Source organism: Pagrus major, chromosome 6 (assembly GCF_040436345.1).
Source record: "Pagrus major chromosome 6, Pma_NU_1.0".
Lineage (NCBI taxonomy): Eukaryota > Metazoa > Chordata > Actinopteri > Spariformes > Sparidae > Pagrus > Pagrus major.
Window position 1 is genome coordinate 30,604,166 of NC_133220.1, and position 17,391 is coordinate 30,621,556.

Here is a 17,391-nt window from a genome sequence, read left to right on the forward strand (position 1 = left end):
CATCATTATCCACAGAAATGTCCACAAAACAGCTTCACTTCCAAACAGTGTTGCAGAATTCTCCTGAACAACTGAACGTTTTATTAAAAAAAAAAACATTAATAAAACAACCAAAAGAAAACATACATGGCTCTATACAGTCTGTCAGGCATAATCCAAGTCTCCAGAAGCCCCAAGATCCCAAACTGATCTGAAAATATACTATTTACACCCTTTTAAGCCAAAATCTCCACTGTAGCTGCTGAGCTAAAAGCGTCACACGTCTGAAGTCGGTGCACAAGCTCAATTTGGGATCTCTGGGCTTCCGGAAACTTGGATTAGGCGAGGCACATTGTATGGAGCCATTTCATGTTTTTTTCAGTTGTTGAGGAGAATTCTGCAACAGTGCTGCTGTGAAGGTCCAGAAATGTTTTGTGAACTGTAACTTCACCAGAATGGAAAACGACTGAATTTTCCATTTCTGGCTTCCTTTGACTGAGACGGAATAAAGGATAAGAGTAAAAGGAGCTGGATTTCTGCACCCAGACAGTAGGTTTCCTTCTTTCAGAGGAAGTTTAAGGCTGCAAACAGTGTTTCTCTTGGACAAAAGCATTTTCAGATTCCCATGGTACAAAGCTCAGCACAACAGAGCCTGCTGAACTCGTCTCTATGAAAAACACACTTCTATGTGCTGGTTTTTGGCTTCTTCCTTCCCTTGTGCGGCGATCCAACAACTCTTACAAATGACAAAGTCCAACAACATTTGAAAGCTCATCATATATAAAACAATAATTTATTATTTCTCTCATTTTACAAGACATCAAATTGTGTGGCTAACTATGGATTTGTAAAGCTGTTATTCTGCTCAATACATGAAACCCTATGAAAGCAAAATCGACTACAAGGTGTGCTTGAACAAACACAGACATTTAAAATTTCAATGTGAGAAACATCCTGCTCTAAAGATACGCACGTACACAATGATATCATGTTATGATGTTCTCTACATTATGGAACAGATGGTACATCGCTGGTGGCAGTATTAACTTTGGGAGATCAGCACCATTCGAGAGAAATTCAAACTAAAAAAAGTGGATTTGTTACAAAAATTTTATTTTTTTAATTTACAAAAGTCCTTTTGAAAAGGATTATGTGTTCTACCTTGCAGGAAAATAGCATTGTTTCCATAAAAGCATTAAGTATGCATAACAGTAAAATACTGATAAGAGATATATAGTACGAACAAAATAATGTAAAATAGTGTAAATGCTGGCTGTTTATGTATGGCACACGGTCTTTACACACTTTCCAAACCTTCCAAAAAAAGTCAAATATCGTGTTTCTGTTTCCAAAATTATTCAAAAGAGCAAGCACAATGGTAGAAAAGGTACTTGAAGGAATCTGAAAAAGTTTCCAAAATCATCCCCATTGCCATATCCCATTCATGTCGAGTCCAACCGTCATCTACAGGACCTTCTCTTCACCGCGGAGGGGGAACATGTTTGTCCAGAAAAGGCTGTCCTTATTTCCTATGTACAAAATGTTGCCACATTGAACGAGGCAGGAATCTCTACTCCGACTGGTAGTGTCCTATGTACAGTCCATCGCGCTCCAGTCTGTCCTCCTCTGCCACCTGAACTCCGAGCAGGACCTAGACTGTGGTCACAGACAGCAGTGAGTTGTAAACCCTCGTGCCATCAGGTGACTTGGTACCATGGGTCAGCAGTTCCTGGATGGTCATCCAGTTGTCAAATATTTTCTTATTCCTCTTTTTCATCATCTTTTTGTGGCTGAGTTCGATAATGTTGGGCTCCTTTTTGTCCTCTGGGCCGGTCAGCTCCTTCAGACAGTCGGCTCGGCTCTGCTTCATGAACTCGCGGCGCTGCCTCTGCTCTTTGGCGCGAACTGCGTGCTGCTTCCTCTCCTCCTTGCTCCAGTAGCGGCCCATCTTCAGCTCGCTGATGGCGTCGTCGTCTGTGGTCATACCGCTGCGCTCCTCGTGGATGCGGAGGGCGCGCTCCCTCAGCAGCTTGTCCCGGATGGGCCGCTTGGTGATGTAGCGCGTCCCGTCGCTGCGGATCTTCACCTTCCATTCCATCTTAGGCTCCAGGTCGGGGCTGTTGGGGTCCCGGCACATGCTGACCAGGCTCATCTGGCTCTGGGCGTACTCCACGGCTGATTTCTGCTGGATCAGCTGCATGTAGCTCTGGTAGTGCTGGGCGTGGGCGGGGATGTGGGCGTGCTTGTAAGGTGAATGTTGCTGGGGGTAGGTCCGTCCAGACTTACTGGACTCTCTCCTCTCCTTGCTCTCTGCCTGCAGGGCTCCGTCTGGATCCTTGGAGGAGCCTCTGCTCCGGCTGGGCCCGCAGGCTTCTTGGACCGGGGACAGCAGGGGTTTGAGCATTCTGCCGTTGGAGCTGGTGGAGCCGGACGCCCCGGCCTCATTCTCTGCGCCTCGACGGAGCGAGTTGTCTGGAGACAGCTCCAGCGTGAGTGGGGTGCTGCGGCAGCTCTCACCAGTGTTGTAGGCGCTGGAGCTGTCTTTGTCAGATTTCTCTGGCAGCTCTGTGATGTCCGACAGCTCATGGCGGCGTGCGTCGATGCTGGTGTTGTAGTTGCGGAAGCCACTGTTGTGGAGCATCCAGGACTCACGGCACTGCTCCCTCAGCAGCTGCATCTTGTGAGCACGGACGATGTTCAGGCACTCCAGCTCGATGGTGCGCAGCTCCTCGTTGAGCAGCTCCAGCTCCTTGTCCACACCATCTTGGTCCTGACCTCCTGCCCCACCACCCTGGCAGTATAGCCCCTGAGCTCCACTGTTCCTCATCTGGCACTTCAGCTCCAGGAGCTCCCGGAAGCGCTCGCACTCATCAGCCGTGATGCCCAGGAAGTCGGTGTCGGCGTAGTCAGCGGAGATGAACGACTCGCTGCTGAAGGGCAGGTCGATGCTGCCGAGGGTGTCCTGGCTGTAGGTCAGCTTCCTGCAGCTGCCCAGCGTGTTGGAGGCTGTGGTCTGGTCGTCACCGAGGTTCTCCTGCTCCGAGCTCTCGTCGTTTCTCGTGCTCTCATCGGTGCGACCGACTCCGCTGTCCTTCTCGTGGTGGTTGGACAGGAGTGTGGCTGTGTCTGTGGTGCCTCCATCCTCCTCATGCTTCTTCTGTAAAAAACAGATAATACACGGCTCAGAAACAGTGCTGCATTGAAAGAGAAAGTAAGGATTTGGAGGGGAAAGTAAGGAAATGCACACTATGTCTTTTCTACCACTACAGGTGGAATCAAACATGTAAGCATGGGATCATGGAGTTTTTGTTAATTAACCACCATTCCAGATGAAAATCTATCTGACATGAGGCTGAAATATTCATGGCCAAGATAATGTTTTTAAATGTTATTCATGTTGTGTTAAGTTTGCAGACTTCCTTCCTTGCTCTCTGACTCTCTCCTGGAAGTTAACACGGCTGGCGACCAAATGGAACGCAACATTACCTGAGTAAACTTGTGGATTTCTCTGGTCTGAAATTGTTGGCAACATTTAGGTTGAAGGTGCAATGTGTACCATTTTTGTACTATTACTACTTTGGTTGAAACATTAAAAACTTCACTAAAATTATCAACAGAGTCGTTTAGCTATTGCATTGCAAGGCATGTTTAGCATGCTAACCTGCTCGCCACGCCACACCCAGATCCACTGCTCCTGTGTTAGTGGTCTAAACGCTGACACTTCCTCAGTGCTTCGAACTCCCAGTCTGCACTGCAGTACTGTAGCTGTACGGCTAACTAAGCTAACTAGCCAACAGCAGCTACAGTTGGCAGCAGTTAGCAGTTACAGTTGGCCAATTTTCACACATTGCACCTTTAATGTAAATACAAAACCTAAAAATACACATAACAAAGGTTGTTTTTAGACATTTTTACGCAGAAATGTTACATATCATGTCTTTAAGATGTCAATGTTTTGACTTAATATAATTTATCTATTTTAACATCTACTGCTAAAAATGCTACTTAATTTAAAACTACCTTTTAATTTGAAGTAAACCTATAACAAAGACTTCACAGTCTGTTTAGTTTAGTGCGTGAGTTTGTGCTTTTTCATGTGACAGTCTCTGTTTTCCACAAAGGGAAAAAAACGTTGCTAAAAACAATCAGACAGCTGTTGCCCTCAGCAGAATTGGCTCGGCCGAAACAATCTATAGATGAACATATGTGTTAGCGCAGATTGATTGTGCTACTTTGCCAATTCATGCTGTGCAAATGTGCGTGTGTGTGTGAGTGGGTACCTGCTGCAGCATGCTGGCAGTGAACTGCATGGCCTGATGGTGCTGCTGCTCCAGCATGTCCATGTGGAGGTCATCCAGGAAGTCGTTCCTGTCATCATCCATCCAGCCCTCGTCCAGCTGAGACACAGCGGGCAGAAGAGACGCCTCATTAGCAAATATTCATCCGCAAAGTTTTACTCAAAAATGCAACATCTACTATCGACAGTGTTTGTTTGTTGGCATGAAAACAGAACTCGCTTTGAAGAACACACCTTATCTGGTTCCAGAAGTGATCATATCAGGGTTTAACATGAAACACCTTGTCATTAACCTTTACAGAGAGCACACCCTTAATGACTTCCTAATTACCTGGATCTCTGGTCTGGCCACCAGCAGAGAGATGTTCTGGTTCCCCTCACTGGTCAGCAGCATCACAGCTTCCTCTCGATTCTGGATCTCAACACCGTTGATCTTGAGGGACAGGAGGAAATATTGAAACGCCTGATATTTTAACACAAAATTAATATGATTATGGAACTCCTGAGATTGCTGCCGACTTACCTGAATGATTTTGTCTCCTTCTCTGATTCTGCCATCCTTTGCAGCAATGCTGTTTGGATCGATCTACAGAAAAGAGAACGAGAGAGTCAGAGAATAAGGTTACTGCTCTGAGATCATTACTGTGTTTAACCTTCACATTTTTGAGCGAACATAATCACTGCTGAGAGTCCACACAGTTGCTGTTTACTTACTGCTGAAGTATGTTTGAGACCACATACCTCACTGATGTAGATCCCAGCCTCGTCCTCATCGTCAGTCCTGTAACAGATCGTCAGGCCCAGCTTGTCCTGGATGTTGGCTCGGTACAGATCCACTTCCTGGTGAGACACATTCACTAATTAATATCCCACACATGGAGTATGTTTAAGATATTTTCCAAGACTGAGTGGAAAACGGTAACGTATTTGCTGATGTTTTTCCAGACAGACTGAATATATTGACTAGGAAATGGGATCATGGAGCAACAGTGATCCATCAATCACTGTAATGAATCTTTCAGCTGGACGCAGGGAGGCCATAGGCTTTTCTTAGAGACCCGCTGACAGAATGAGAGATGATGCAGTGGACTGCAGACAGGCAGAGTCCCGTTTTTCACATGTCAACACCTGTAATCTCACAGATACAGATAAAGATACGAGCGGTGCTGTTCTTGGAGGGCAGAGGACGGGCTCTGTGAGGGTTAACCCCCCAAAACAGAGTCTCAGTTGAACATGAACGTTATCTATTCCATTAACTCCTTTTAAGCAGAGAGTCGGGGGTATGAGCCAGACTATATCTTGGCCAGCTGCAGATTTGGTTCCCCCAGCTATTTGTAAAACCGTTGTTAAGTTTGTGTGTGAAGTAGTGTTGTCAAAAAAGACTTAATTATTGATAAATATCTATACTAAATATTTTCCACAGTAAAATGAGTATTAACAAGCTGTGTTTTCTTGCTCTCTCCGCTTTCCAACAGCAAGTAGACATACACGCACACACACACCGCTGCAGTGTCTGCACAGGCCTGCCTCCTCCCACTGTTCTGACTGTGGTCAGAAGTAAAATACCTTAAATGCCGTTGGTCTTAACACAAAGTGCACAAGCCTCGTTTTATTAATCTTTTAATAAAAATCTTAAATTTGATCACTGTTGTGTCAGTTTTTGCCTGTGGTATCGAACATGGCATCGAATATTGATCTTTTTCAAGGTCAAAGTTAGAGATTTCAGTATCGTGACAACACGAGTGAGAAGTCGTTCCTAACCTCCTTTTCTAACGCCTAACTTATTCATAACTAGAGAGATACTTTATCAGTTTGCACCAATTTAATTCAAGGAATGTCTTAGCTTCTAAAGATTTGAGCAGAGTGTAAATCGGTTGTTGGGAAACATCTGTAGAGTTTGTGTAGCATCACAAGCTGTGACAAAACTTCCAAAAACAAGAGTTTTAGGCCGACTTAGTGACTTACTCACTAGATTGAACAACTTTGAAGGTCTTAAGCAGCTAAATTCTCATTTATATTTATAAATAGTAACATTATGATGTCATGGATATACAAATTAGCTTCCAACATTTTGTAGTTTGACGTATTTCGTGCCATTTAGTTTAAAATAACCTCCCAGCTTACATCATTATTTAACAGTATTTTGACAAAGCGTTGAGTCAAATATGCCGACATTCGCCTAACTCATCTGTTCTTCAAACTAAATCGGTAATATATTAGAAGGCTAACGTTAGCTACACAGCAGCTGGCCTGCATGTACTGGGTATAAAAATGTAGTAACTTATCTCTATGCAGAAAGTAAGTAGTTTGTTTGGTGCATCCCATTTTAATTTAGTGTTGTAAGAATATGCACTAAGTAAACACTTACATTATGACTAAGCTATGTTTGAGCGGTTGGTGCGAATGCCAGGGAAGAAGAGGAATAAACAAAAACTCAAACTGTTTTTTTTCACCTGCTGAAAACCTAAATATTTTACAAAGTTAGGCACAAAAGCTAAGAGGACATACACTGTATTATTTCCAATACATTTTTGGGTGAATTGTAAACATTAATGTAAGCTAAGTGACAGAGCATGAAGGCAGGGCAAGAAATGTAACCTATCTGACGCAAACAGAGTCACTGGATTGTTTGTCAGTCACTCTCTTCTAAGACGGATGGTCTCTCCACAAGGACACTGGGGTTAGTCAGTAGTTTGCCTTCTGTGCATCTGCCATTAGTCGCCCTGAACTTTACCTCTCTTGCCTCAGCCTCACGGATATCATTAATATCAAACAGTAGGTGGCTGGGCTTTAATGGGGAGGGGGTGTCGGGCTTGGCGGAGGTCACTGAAGGAGCACAACAAAGGCTTGATCATGGCCTCATCATGGCCTCACCCAGGCATTGTTAGCGCGCATCATCAGATTCATCACTGCAGACCTATTATCTGCGCCATCTAATTATCTGCCGGGCCTCATCTCCACTGCGTAGGAGCCGAGGAAGACTTATTAGGCTCTTGTCACTAATAAGTAATGATGTCACCGTTGTGCATCTGCTGGAACAAACCAGCAACTCGATTCCTGTCTGGCCTACATCTCAGTGTCTGCATGTTGGGAGAGCGGCCCATCAATAACTGTGATATATCACGATTTGTGGTCGCTAGCAGGGCCATTGGACTGGAGACACACAGGCGACCTTGGTTCTGCTTATGTACCAATAACGCATCGCTGTCTGAATGTAGATCTTCATTGAAAGGAGGAGAGTGGAGATGAAGGGAGGGAGCTGATGGTTTTTTTTACCTCATATTCCAGCTCCTCACGCTCTATGTCCTGCTGTATGCCCTCCAGGAAGTCATTGGGGTCGAAGTATGCATGTCCTGGAGGATGCCTGAGAGAAGACAAAGAGTGTAAGATAAAGTGGACAGGAGCGAAATGTAAATTCAACGCGCACATATAGAAAAAAAATCATTTGCTAACACATTAATCAATCTTGGATTTAATTTGCCCCAGAGTTTACAAATTAAATGAGAAGTAGGGAAGAAGTAATGAGTCAATGTAGAAATCACTCTTGAATCAGATATATATGAAGCTACACCCAGAGGCTAATCACAAATTAACATGCCCTGTTATTAATTTGACTCAGAAATCAATTAAAGAAATCACAATTATTCATTAAAGGGCAACTGCAGCTGACACACAGTGTAAAATGTAGCTAGACTTCGTGTGCTCCAGGGCCCAACACACACGCCCACCCACCCACACACACACAGAAACAATCGATGCAATTTGGGAATATGCAAATCCAAAGGAAGTGAACCATCATTTTAATGTGTCTGCGTGCCCCGGAGGAGCAGCCATCTCCAGTAAGTGACAGGAGGGACATTTTCTCCTCAAACTTAGAGACATGGTGGGCGATCATAGCACGGTGGTCTGCAGGAGAGAATAAGGTGCTGCTCTCTTAATTAAGGTGAAAGGTCTGATTGTGTCTAAAAAGTGAAGTGACCTTTTCAGCACCGCTGAGTTCTGACACCAAAGAATTCCTGTACCTTGCCATTAAAAATGCACTTCTTTGAAACGTGCTTAATGATCCTTTTGTTACCGCAGCGATGATAAAACTTATCAGAGGTTTTTAAAGTCAGTTTCAGGCCAATCAGTCTCTACTCGACTTCTCTGACCTGGGTGGTGTGTAAAACTTTATGATAAAAATAATTTTCTACTGAGTGTCAGCACACTCGGCTGTGCCCTGGCACAGAAGGACCAAATATGGCCCAGATTAGGGGTTTTGTGGGGGTAGACAGGGCTGATTTGGGCCCAAAATCAGAAACTCTTCAACTTTTCTACCACTGTCACAATTAGAAATATAACCCAGATTACGCTAGATTTTGTGGGTATTATTCTTTTATATATATATATATATATATATATATATATATATAAGAATAATTTTATACCAAGTGTCACCACACTCGGCCGTGTTTTGGCAATGGAGGACCGAATACGTCCCAGATTTGGCAGCATTTTCTGGGTGTACGTTGTGTCCATTTGTCCAAAATCAGAATCACAAAATGGGCATTCAGACTGAGAAAAATGTAAAGGGGTGCGTTGGTTGTGATGTATTGCTTCAGGTACCGATAAGACGATTTGATACAATCCAGAAGTGCTGGTAAAAAAGTAATAAATCCACCAGTTTGAAGGCATTTGAGACACCAAAACACTGCCTGCATAGGGGATTATAATACACCAAGACAGGCTTTTCAGACGCTGCATTGCGCTGTGGCAAAAGTTGAGCCGTGTTGAGCCAAGTAAAACTGTGTTGCCGGGGGCCTCTGTATCAACACCTGCTCATGGTCAAATTTAAATCAATGAGGGTGCTTTTTTTCGTTCGTTGTGTTTGCTGTTGTTTATTTTAACACTTCATTCCTCATCTGACAAGATGTCCAGCAAACCCAGGTGTGCCAGATGTAGGCCGCTGCTAACAAATACATCATTTCTATAGTGATCGAAGAGGTAAATTCTGTGTTCTTTATCATCTCTAAGGTTGTTTAATCAGTGGTTATTTGCATGTAGCCAACACGTGTTATGAGACAGATATAGGACACAGCTGCAGATACAGGACTTGAAAATGGAGGAGGGCCTGTCTTCTGCCATGGCAGCCCAAAGTAAAATTCTCTGTTGACTTACTCCTCTGGAAGCAGATACTCCTCCAGCTCCGTCATGGGGGGTGAAGATGGAGGCAGCTTTGTTAGGGCCATGATGTGCTGGAGGGTGATGTCGGTCTGGGTGCTGCTGTCTGAGACCTGGGAGTCAGCGGCCGGGCTGACCAGTTTGGGATGCGGGGGTCGGCGCAGAACCTGGACCATGATGGGCTCCTTGGCGGTGCGGAAGGCCTCCACCGCCTGGTCGTGGGTGGCCTTGGAGAGGTCTTTGCCATTGACCTGGAAAAAGAAGAAGAAGAACCAATTAGCGACTGTAGTGTCTGTTTGGTGTGTTGATGGAGAAGAACGAGGAAGGTTTTTTCCACTTGGTGTTGTGATCTGATGGACTGAAGAGGCTTTTCATTATTCCAAACGGATGTGATCATTATCTCTGATGATTAAGGCCTCACATGAAGCTCTGTGCCCACACAATCTCAGCAGTGATATCTGTTTGAGAAATGACTCATTACTGCCTCAGCTTGTTTTACAGGGTCACAGTCGGACCAAGCAGAATAAGACCTTAATTAGGAAGAGTCCCCCTTTAATTAATCAAGGTCATTAGCTGAGGCTGCACGGAGGAGCCCTCATTTAGCTAAGTAATTTCTCAGCAGAGGATAAATTTGACCTGCTGTCAGAGACAGTGGAGTGGGTGCCGCGCTCCAACCTGAGAAGATTAATTTGAGCAAAAGGCCAGAGCATGTCGCGGAGAAGAGGCTAATTAAGTTTGGTTGAGCCACTTAAAGCCTGTGTGTGCTGATGAATGATGAGCGTGAACCCTGCTCTCAACAGTCTGTGTCACCGGATCTAATCAGACTTAAAATTAAATAAAGGAGATTTAAGTCTGCGTACAGATCTACGCTGTCCGAAATGTCAGGCGGAGCAAGTGGATTAACTTTGAGATTTTTTCGCTTTGGCCCAAATGCCATCATGTCACCGTCTGAACAGTAATAATACACCACACAGCTGTATTATCAACATTAGGCTGTGAAATAGAGGGAGATTTTATGGGGCATCAGCACATGGTCTAAGCTCAACACCATCACTCCAATATAACCCTACAATACTAATTAAGAGAATAAATACAAGCATGTTAAAGTTAACAGACTTTTAAAGAGGAAACAGACGATGTTCACCCCCCTCTGAGTAGCAATTAACAACACCATAGGACCAGGTGAGGCTATTCATTTAGTCTAAAATGGAGACGTGAAAGAAGACAGAAATGGTTCCAGGCTGCCAGCCTGACTTCATAATGAAAGACTTGTCTACTGCCAGCTTAATTACTCTTAAATTTATAGCACACAGTACAAAACATTTAAAAAAACATACAAAAAGTACAAAAAATGAACACAAGTCAACATCATCATTGCCAGGAGGACCTTTAAAAAGAAGACAGGAAGCACACATCAATAAAGGGGAAAGTCTCGCACTAAGTGGAGTGAAACATGGAAGCGTATTTCTTCTTTTCAGGACCCGTTTCATCCATTTTCAGCTGCAAACTGAGTGGAGTGGAAGGCTTGAAATGGGTGCACGCGACAGGCAGGGTTGTTTGTGCGTGATCAGCTCTGCCTCTGGGTTGGGTTGGCAGCCATGATACATATCACACACAGAAACTAACAAACACCCATTTGCGTCACTATGAAATAATGAGACTGATGAGAGAAATTAGCAGTCGGGAGCACAGCGGGGGAAAGGGTTAAAAGTATCTGGAGTGTTGGTGGGTTTAGTAAAAACCCAAAGCAAGGGGCACCCCAGCAGCTCAGATAGTAGAGCGTGTACCATGTACAGAGGTTGTGTCCTCGCCGCAGCGGCCCATGGTCTGAATCTGACCTGCTGTCCTTTGCTGCGTGTCACCCCCCCCATCCCTCTCATCCTGTTTCCTGTCTATCTTCAGCTGTACTACCAACATAAAGCCATTAAAAAGGCTGGAAAAATAATCAAAAAACAAAACAAGCCGGTGAACTTCAGAGGTGAAGTCCCCTGCAGCCGCCTGCATGAAAACTGCATTCTGGGTCAGCAGCAGCAGCAGCACACTGGCTCTCTGCTTTATCAGGCTTTACACAGAGCTGCTGTTCCGCTCTCAATCTCCACATCACACGGAATTTGTTGGTTTGTGATTCCTGGATGTGTTGAAAGCTTTGATAGGATCTCAGCCCGGGGCTCTCCTCATTTCACACACTCAACGCTCCCACCGCCTGCCTCTCCGACACACACACACACACACACACACACACACACACACACACACACACACACACACACACACACACAAACATGCTCAAAGCTCTCTTTAGAATGAAGCTACTTTCTAGCAGGAGTGTTGCAGGTCATTACGCGTGTCATAAATCTTCAGCGTCCCTTCTCGCTCCTGACATGTAACATGCATGCAGGTCTGTGTTTGAAAGATTAATTTTCTGATAAACATGTTGCTGGTTGGTGCGCCCGCCTCCGGCCAAGGCTGCCTCATCCAAATTCATGGCGTAGTTTGCGGACTTAACTGTGGTGCTGCGACATAAGGAGAAGCAGTGATATTACATCGCCTCCAGGGAATGATCACCGCGTATATACAAAAACTCGACCCAGACGATGTAAAAGCACATAGTACATATTTCTATAAAGGAGTACGTATAGATATCGAAGGCACTGGCGCTGTGCTGAGAGGAAGGACAGAAGAGGAGAGAAGTTAATGCAGAAGTTTGAAGAGGCCCACTAATAACCAGAGCAGATTAAAGCTAATCCTAGTCCTGCAGGATAATTGGATCATCTCAGTGGACTTAAACTTCTACTTCTTCTACATTAAAAATTAATAGCTCATCTATTTGCAGTTTGCTCTGAATAATTCTACATGGTGAAACGGGAGTTATCGTATCACAGAATACTGATGTAAGAAATCCTGCTGAAGAAGTTGAGAGTTAAGACCGCTGCCCTTTCACGCAAAGAAAAAACGAGATCCAAAACAAGTGAAGAGACGTCTAAAAATCCCTGTACCAACAATAAGCCTTCCTGAAATCACACGGGACCTCACATCCTCAGCCATCTTTGTTTCCCACAGCGAGCCACGATGTTGTACATCAGCTGAGGAATACAAGCGCCTTTGTGCTTTCTTCTCTCTGCATGCAGGCTCCGAGCAGTCAAACCTGGTTGCCAGGAATCCCGGGGCTACTTGAAGGCAGTGAACCAGAGACAAAGCCTTTAGCCCCCGTCTTGTTGAGCCCCGGAGCATTCTGCCTCAGTGCTCTCAATGGGGGGAGCCTCCTCCCAGCTGTGGAGGGGGTCCCACGACCTCCATTCACCGCGCTCACCTCTGACACGGAGCGGCCCTTTGCAGCACACTGGGAAAAAACACACAACACTCCCCTGACACAAAACACAATGCTTCGCCACCGCTGGGCTCTCCGACTACGCCGTGTTAACCCTGCGCTCTGACACAGCCGCGGTTCAGCTGGTTGTGGCTTGAACACTTCTGGTACCCTGAATACCTGTTTAACTGTAATCTGAGGCTCCATTTGCCTTCGAGCTGTTGTTCACGTCGACACAACGCAAGGATGACTGACACGCAGAAATGACTCTGTCAACCTCTGTTGCATCCTTTCAGAGGTGTTTGAGTTAAACCCATTTTAATGACAAGAGGGCAGGAAGGCCCTACTTAAAGGAATACTAATTAGGTCTAACTCAAGTCTGTTGTGTTAGAGACACCGGCCTGGTGAGGAATTTACACAGCTGTGGCTTTGTTTCTCATTTTCTTTAATTAAAATATCACATCGGACCTCTAAAGCAACAGTATCCCTGCACAGGATCTGGATTTCAGATCTCCTCATCGCCTCATGTGATGGCTACATCAGCCTTCAGCCCTCTGGGTAATAATTAGGGGCAGCAAGGGTGAGCACCGCTGCGAGCCCTGCTGCGGTATCTTCCATGGAACGCAAATCAAGCTGGATTGAGATGTCAATGTGGGAATCCGTGTGTGTGTGTGTGTGTTTGTGCGCGTCTATTCAGTGATTGCTAACCTGCTGCCAAAGCTGGTTATCTACCAGGCAGCGAGCTCAATCTCCTGCATTATTATCTTCGTATTATGTTAGGCTGCCCCGGGTTTTCATTCATTCCTTATTCAATCAGTGAGTCTCATTGAAATTGAGCTTTCTTATTCATGAGTGCCCCGATCACAAAATAATAACAAACAATACGATAGTAATTTTATATTATTATGACATTGAATTGACCGCTCACCAAGTCAAGGCCCACCCTTAGTTATTGTTGCTATGCCAGTCATTTTCTGTCCTTAAATGTCACATATGCAGTTCAATCACTCAAATCAACCTTTATTTATACTTAAAGATCATTGTTGCGTATCCATCCAATATCAAAGCAAATTGATGTGAACTTGTGAAATGTTGCAAAAAGAAGATAAATAAGATACTTCAAATGATTGATGGAAACGCGGCTAATGACAACGGTGGCAAATTTAGCCTACCACTGAAACTTCTAGTACATTTCTTGGAAACGACGCGTCCTTGATTTCAGACAGAGGAAGACAAAAACAACTCAGCAGCCAACGACCGCAGATATTATCAGCTAAGTTAGCAACTGTCATGAATATTATTAGCAGCAGCTAGTTAGCTAACTGAGGTAACACTAGCTCTGTGGGATGGTGAAGAAGGCCGTCTACAGTTGACTTTTTAACATTTCCAGCTGACTTTTATCAAAAACTATCAAAGATTCTTAAACATGCATTGGTAGCTTCATATGCTATCATGCTAAAAGACTACGGCTAATGTCTTACGTCAACAGTTAGCATCCTCACAAGATGAAGACTAGTATAGAAGGTTTGGCAATACATAAGCACAATTGTTCTTGTCAAGTATGATAAGTAAAAATAAAACATTCGACTATTATTTCAGTCCAACATAGTCCCGTTTGGCTACTTAGTTTACATATTTAAACGAGCAATAGCCTACAGAAGTTAGATTTATACTTTTGTTGTTTGAAATTTCAAACAGTGTGTTTCAATTTGAACATTACAGAAGAAAAAGCTTTGTGGATGGGAACTAATGTGTTTGGCAAGGGTAAATATGACGGCTGCGTAAACTGAGAGAGATGTTAACGTTAGCGTACACTCACTTATTTATCAGTCTCCACACATTGGGGAAATACTACACTATGGATGTGCTGTTGTTGAACAGGGCATTTTAAAAAGATGTTATCTATAACTACACAAATGAATAGTATGATATTCTCGCTCATCTTGGCGAGAATGCTAGGTTACAACTCGGGGGTTATTATAATAATAATAAAAAACATTTGAATACATTAATGCAAAAACCTGATAGTCTGCTAAAGAAGTAGTCACTGACAGTAACAAAACGATCTTCAATAAAAGCCTCTGTGGCAGCACAACCCCCTCTTCTAATCATCATCATACAGAGAAGCCGTTGCAGGATATTAAGTTAATTCACTGACTGTGTTGTGTAACATTAGTCTTTGATACAACCATTCAATCACCACGTAATCCTTTAATAAAGAGGAGAAGAACATCATTAAAGAGCCAGTGTTTCTGCTCCTCGGGGAAACACAGTGAGGTGAACAGAGTGGAAACTCTGCCAGGCAAACGGTGCCTTTCAGAGGCGGGCGGAGGAAAACCCTGGGAACTTCACTCTATAGATGAGCATTTTAAAGAGCCTTGAGAGCCGGGCCGCTCGCCTCCTCTTTCTGGTCGGATACACTTCTTAGACGAATTCTTCAAAGTCTGTATTTCGGAACAGAGAGGAGCGCTGACGTGATAGAGAGCATGAAGACTTGAAGGCTTAGCTTCCGGGGGGCCTATATAACGTATGAGTGGCTGTCTCAATGTGGGTCATTCTACTTGAAAAACACAGTTAATCCCTCTTTTATTTCACTTTTAACCGTTTTCATAAGAAAGAAAAAAATTCAAGGACCAGCCAATGATTTCTCAATGTGTGTGTGTGGATGTGCACACTTTTAAGTGTGTCCTGAAACCTGAACATGTTGTTCTTTTAACTGACTGGACAGAAAACAGAAAAGTCCCCATGAAAACACAGCAGTCTTTATTTACCACAGTGTGCGAGCTTACCGAGGATTACAGAATAAACAGCTAAAAACGTAATGCTGACTGAAAGAGACACCACTGTGTACTTTCACCTAATCTGATTCAAGCGTGGGACGTTGTATTATCCACAGTGGATCAATTAAAAACCCCAAATCACATCCAGGATGCTTTCTGCTTTCTGCTTCCTGTCTCTGGTCTCAAAACTGAAGGTGAGAACTTTTCCTTGACTCTTAACGATCATCTGTTTCATCCACTGTGTTTTTGAAAGAGCTCTGTAAAAATGAACGTTAAATCTTAAATAAAAAGGAATGATTTTCTCTCTCAGGGATTTATTACTAAAACTCCTCAGCCTGCCAGCATTAACCTGCGATCATTCACACAATTCACAGAGACTTGGACTTAAAGCTAATCTGCAATAACCTTGAAATGAAAGCAGACAATACGCAAAAGGTTATTTGAGAAAACGGCAAAGAGATCTTGAATGAAAACACCTTTAGGCTACTCGAAGGAGGCTGGAGAAGACGGTCTTATCAGAGCGCAGCTATCTGCCCCTCAGTACAGACACAGTATAAGAACAGAGCTATAACTGAAGGTGGAATAGTTGAGGGTAATATCAGCAAACATACTGAAACCCAGTGTTGCGTCATGCTTCATTAGCACCGTTATCTCATTCCACTACCCCAGGCTTCCCCTCTCGTTCCAGCCTCAGCAGCTCCACACACATGCAGAAACCCGCACAGTAAACACACCTTTTCCCTCCGAGGGCTGACGGCACATTGAGCTCCACGCTGGGGCCAAGTGTGTTTATTCAAGTCAGCAAGTCAAGTTTGCTCCAACAGCGATCAAACAGAGCTGTACTCCGCTGGAAGAAGGGGAAGCATCTCCCATTAAAAAAACACCAAAGTATGATAAAGCCACAATAAGCCTCCTGGATGTCCACAGATGGACACAGAGGCTCCTTTTTTACAGCCTGATGATGAGAAATAATCATCCTTAACCCTCCGAAAGCGCCAAACAAGATGGAGCTGTTGAGTAACTGCTCGCAGGCCACACATGTTTAATTCATTACAGGGTGTACAAATAAAGCACTTACAAGGTGCGTGTACACTAATTTTACAATCAGCAAACTCTTAATCATGTACCTAGCGTGGTAATCAGCTTCATGCTCCACTGCTCTTGTAAAACCGTCGCTAATTGATGCAAATTAAGAGCACTGCTCTACAGGAAACAACCTCTTTTTGGGGGAAGAGGGAGTTTAAATGATCCCGTCCCTGCCTCGTTGTAAAAGGAACAGACTGACTCATCTGTACACCACAAACTAACATCTGTGACTCCCATATGGATTTAGTGTTGGTGGGTTTCTATTTTAATGAATTTACCATTTACTAAGCAAAAAGGTCCCAATCTCTGTCGCTAATGTTTGAAAATAAGACTCATGGGAGTTAATTATGATCGACAGCCTTGAGTAGCAACACTAAGCTGTTTGTCGTCCTTGACGCTTTACATGTATATATTGATCGCCATCTATATGTGGTATTGGTAACAACGGATGTGAATGTCCGTTTAAATAGTTTCGGTTATCAAAAATCCAGTGAATCCAGAAACCACCAGGTATAGATGCCGTGTCTTGATATATACAGTCTGGTCAGACCTCCTACTCACTGCCCAAATCTTTGATTAGTTCAGTGAGTCATCAACTGCCCACTGATATCTAGCTGGAGAAACAGTCGACCAATCAGAATATTGCAGGTAGGATTAGCCTGCAAAATTATTAGTCAGTCAAAGGCCGTTGTTTTCCCAAAACCAGAATAATAATCGGTGCAGTCAGACCTTTGACCAGTAGTGGAGATTGGCTAAGCAGGACAAGAAGTATTAGTAATGGA

At 44.0% G+C, this 17,391-nt stretch overlaps 1 protein-coding gene across 2 annotated transcripts in view; it reads right to left on the minus strand.

Moving 5' to 3' along the window:
- Positions 1 to 754: 754 nt before the first annotated feature.
- pdzrn3b (PDZ domain containing RING finger 3b) overlaps positions 755 to 17,391 on the minus strand; it is a 105,610-nt gene continuing 88,973 nt past the window's right edge. For both annotated transcript variants that reach the window (XM_073467429.1, XM_073467428.1), the window contains 7 exons: positions 9,434 to 9,687; positions 7,553 to 7,640; positions 5,018 to 5,116; positions 4,800 to 4,862; positions 4,608 to 4,709; positions 4,260 to 4,376; positions 755 to 3,136 (listed from right to left, as the gene is read on the minus strand). In XM_073467429.1, coding sequence (XP_073323530.1) covers positions 1,631 to 3,136; positions 4,260 to 4,376; positions 4,608 to 4,709; positions 4,800 to 4,862; positions 5,018 to 5,116; positions 7,553 to 7,640; positions 9,434 to 9,687 — 2,229 coding nt within the window. In that variant the 3' untranslated portion in view covers positions 755 to 1,630. The remainder of the gene's footprint in view (positions 3,137 to 4,259; positions 4,377 to 4,607; positions 4,710 to 4,799; positions 4,863 to 5,017; positions 5,117 to 7,552; positions 7,641 to 9,433; positions 9,688 to 17,391) is intronic.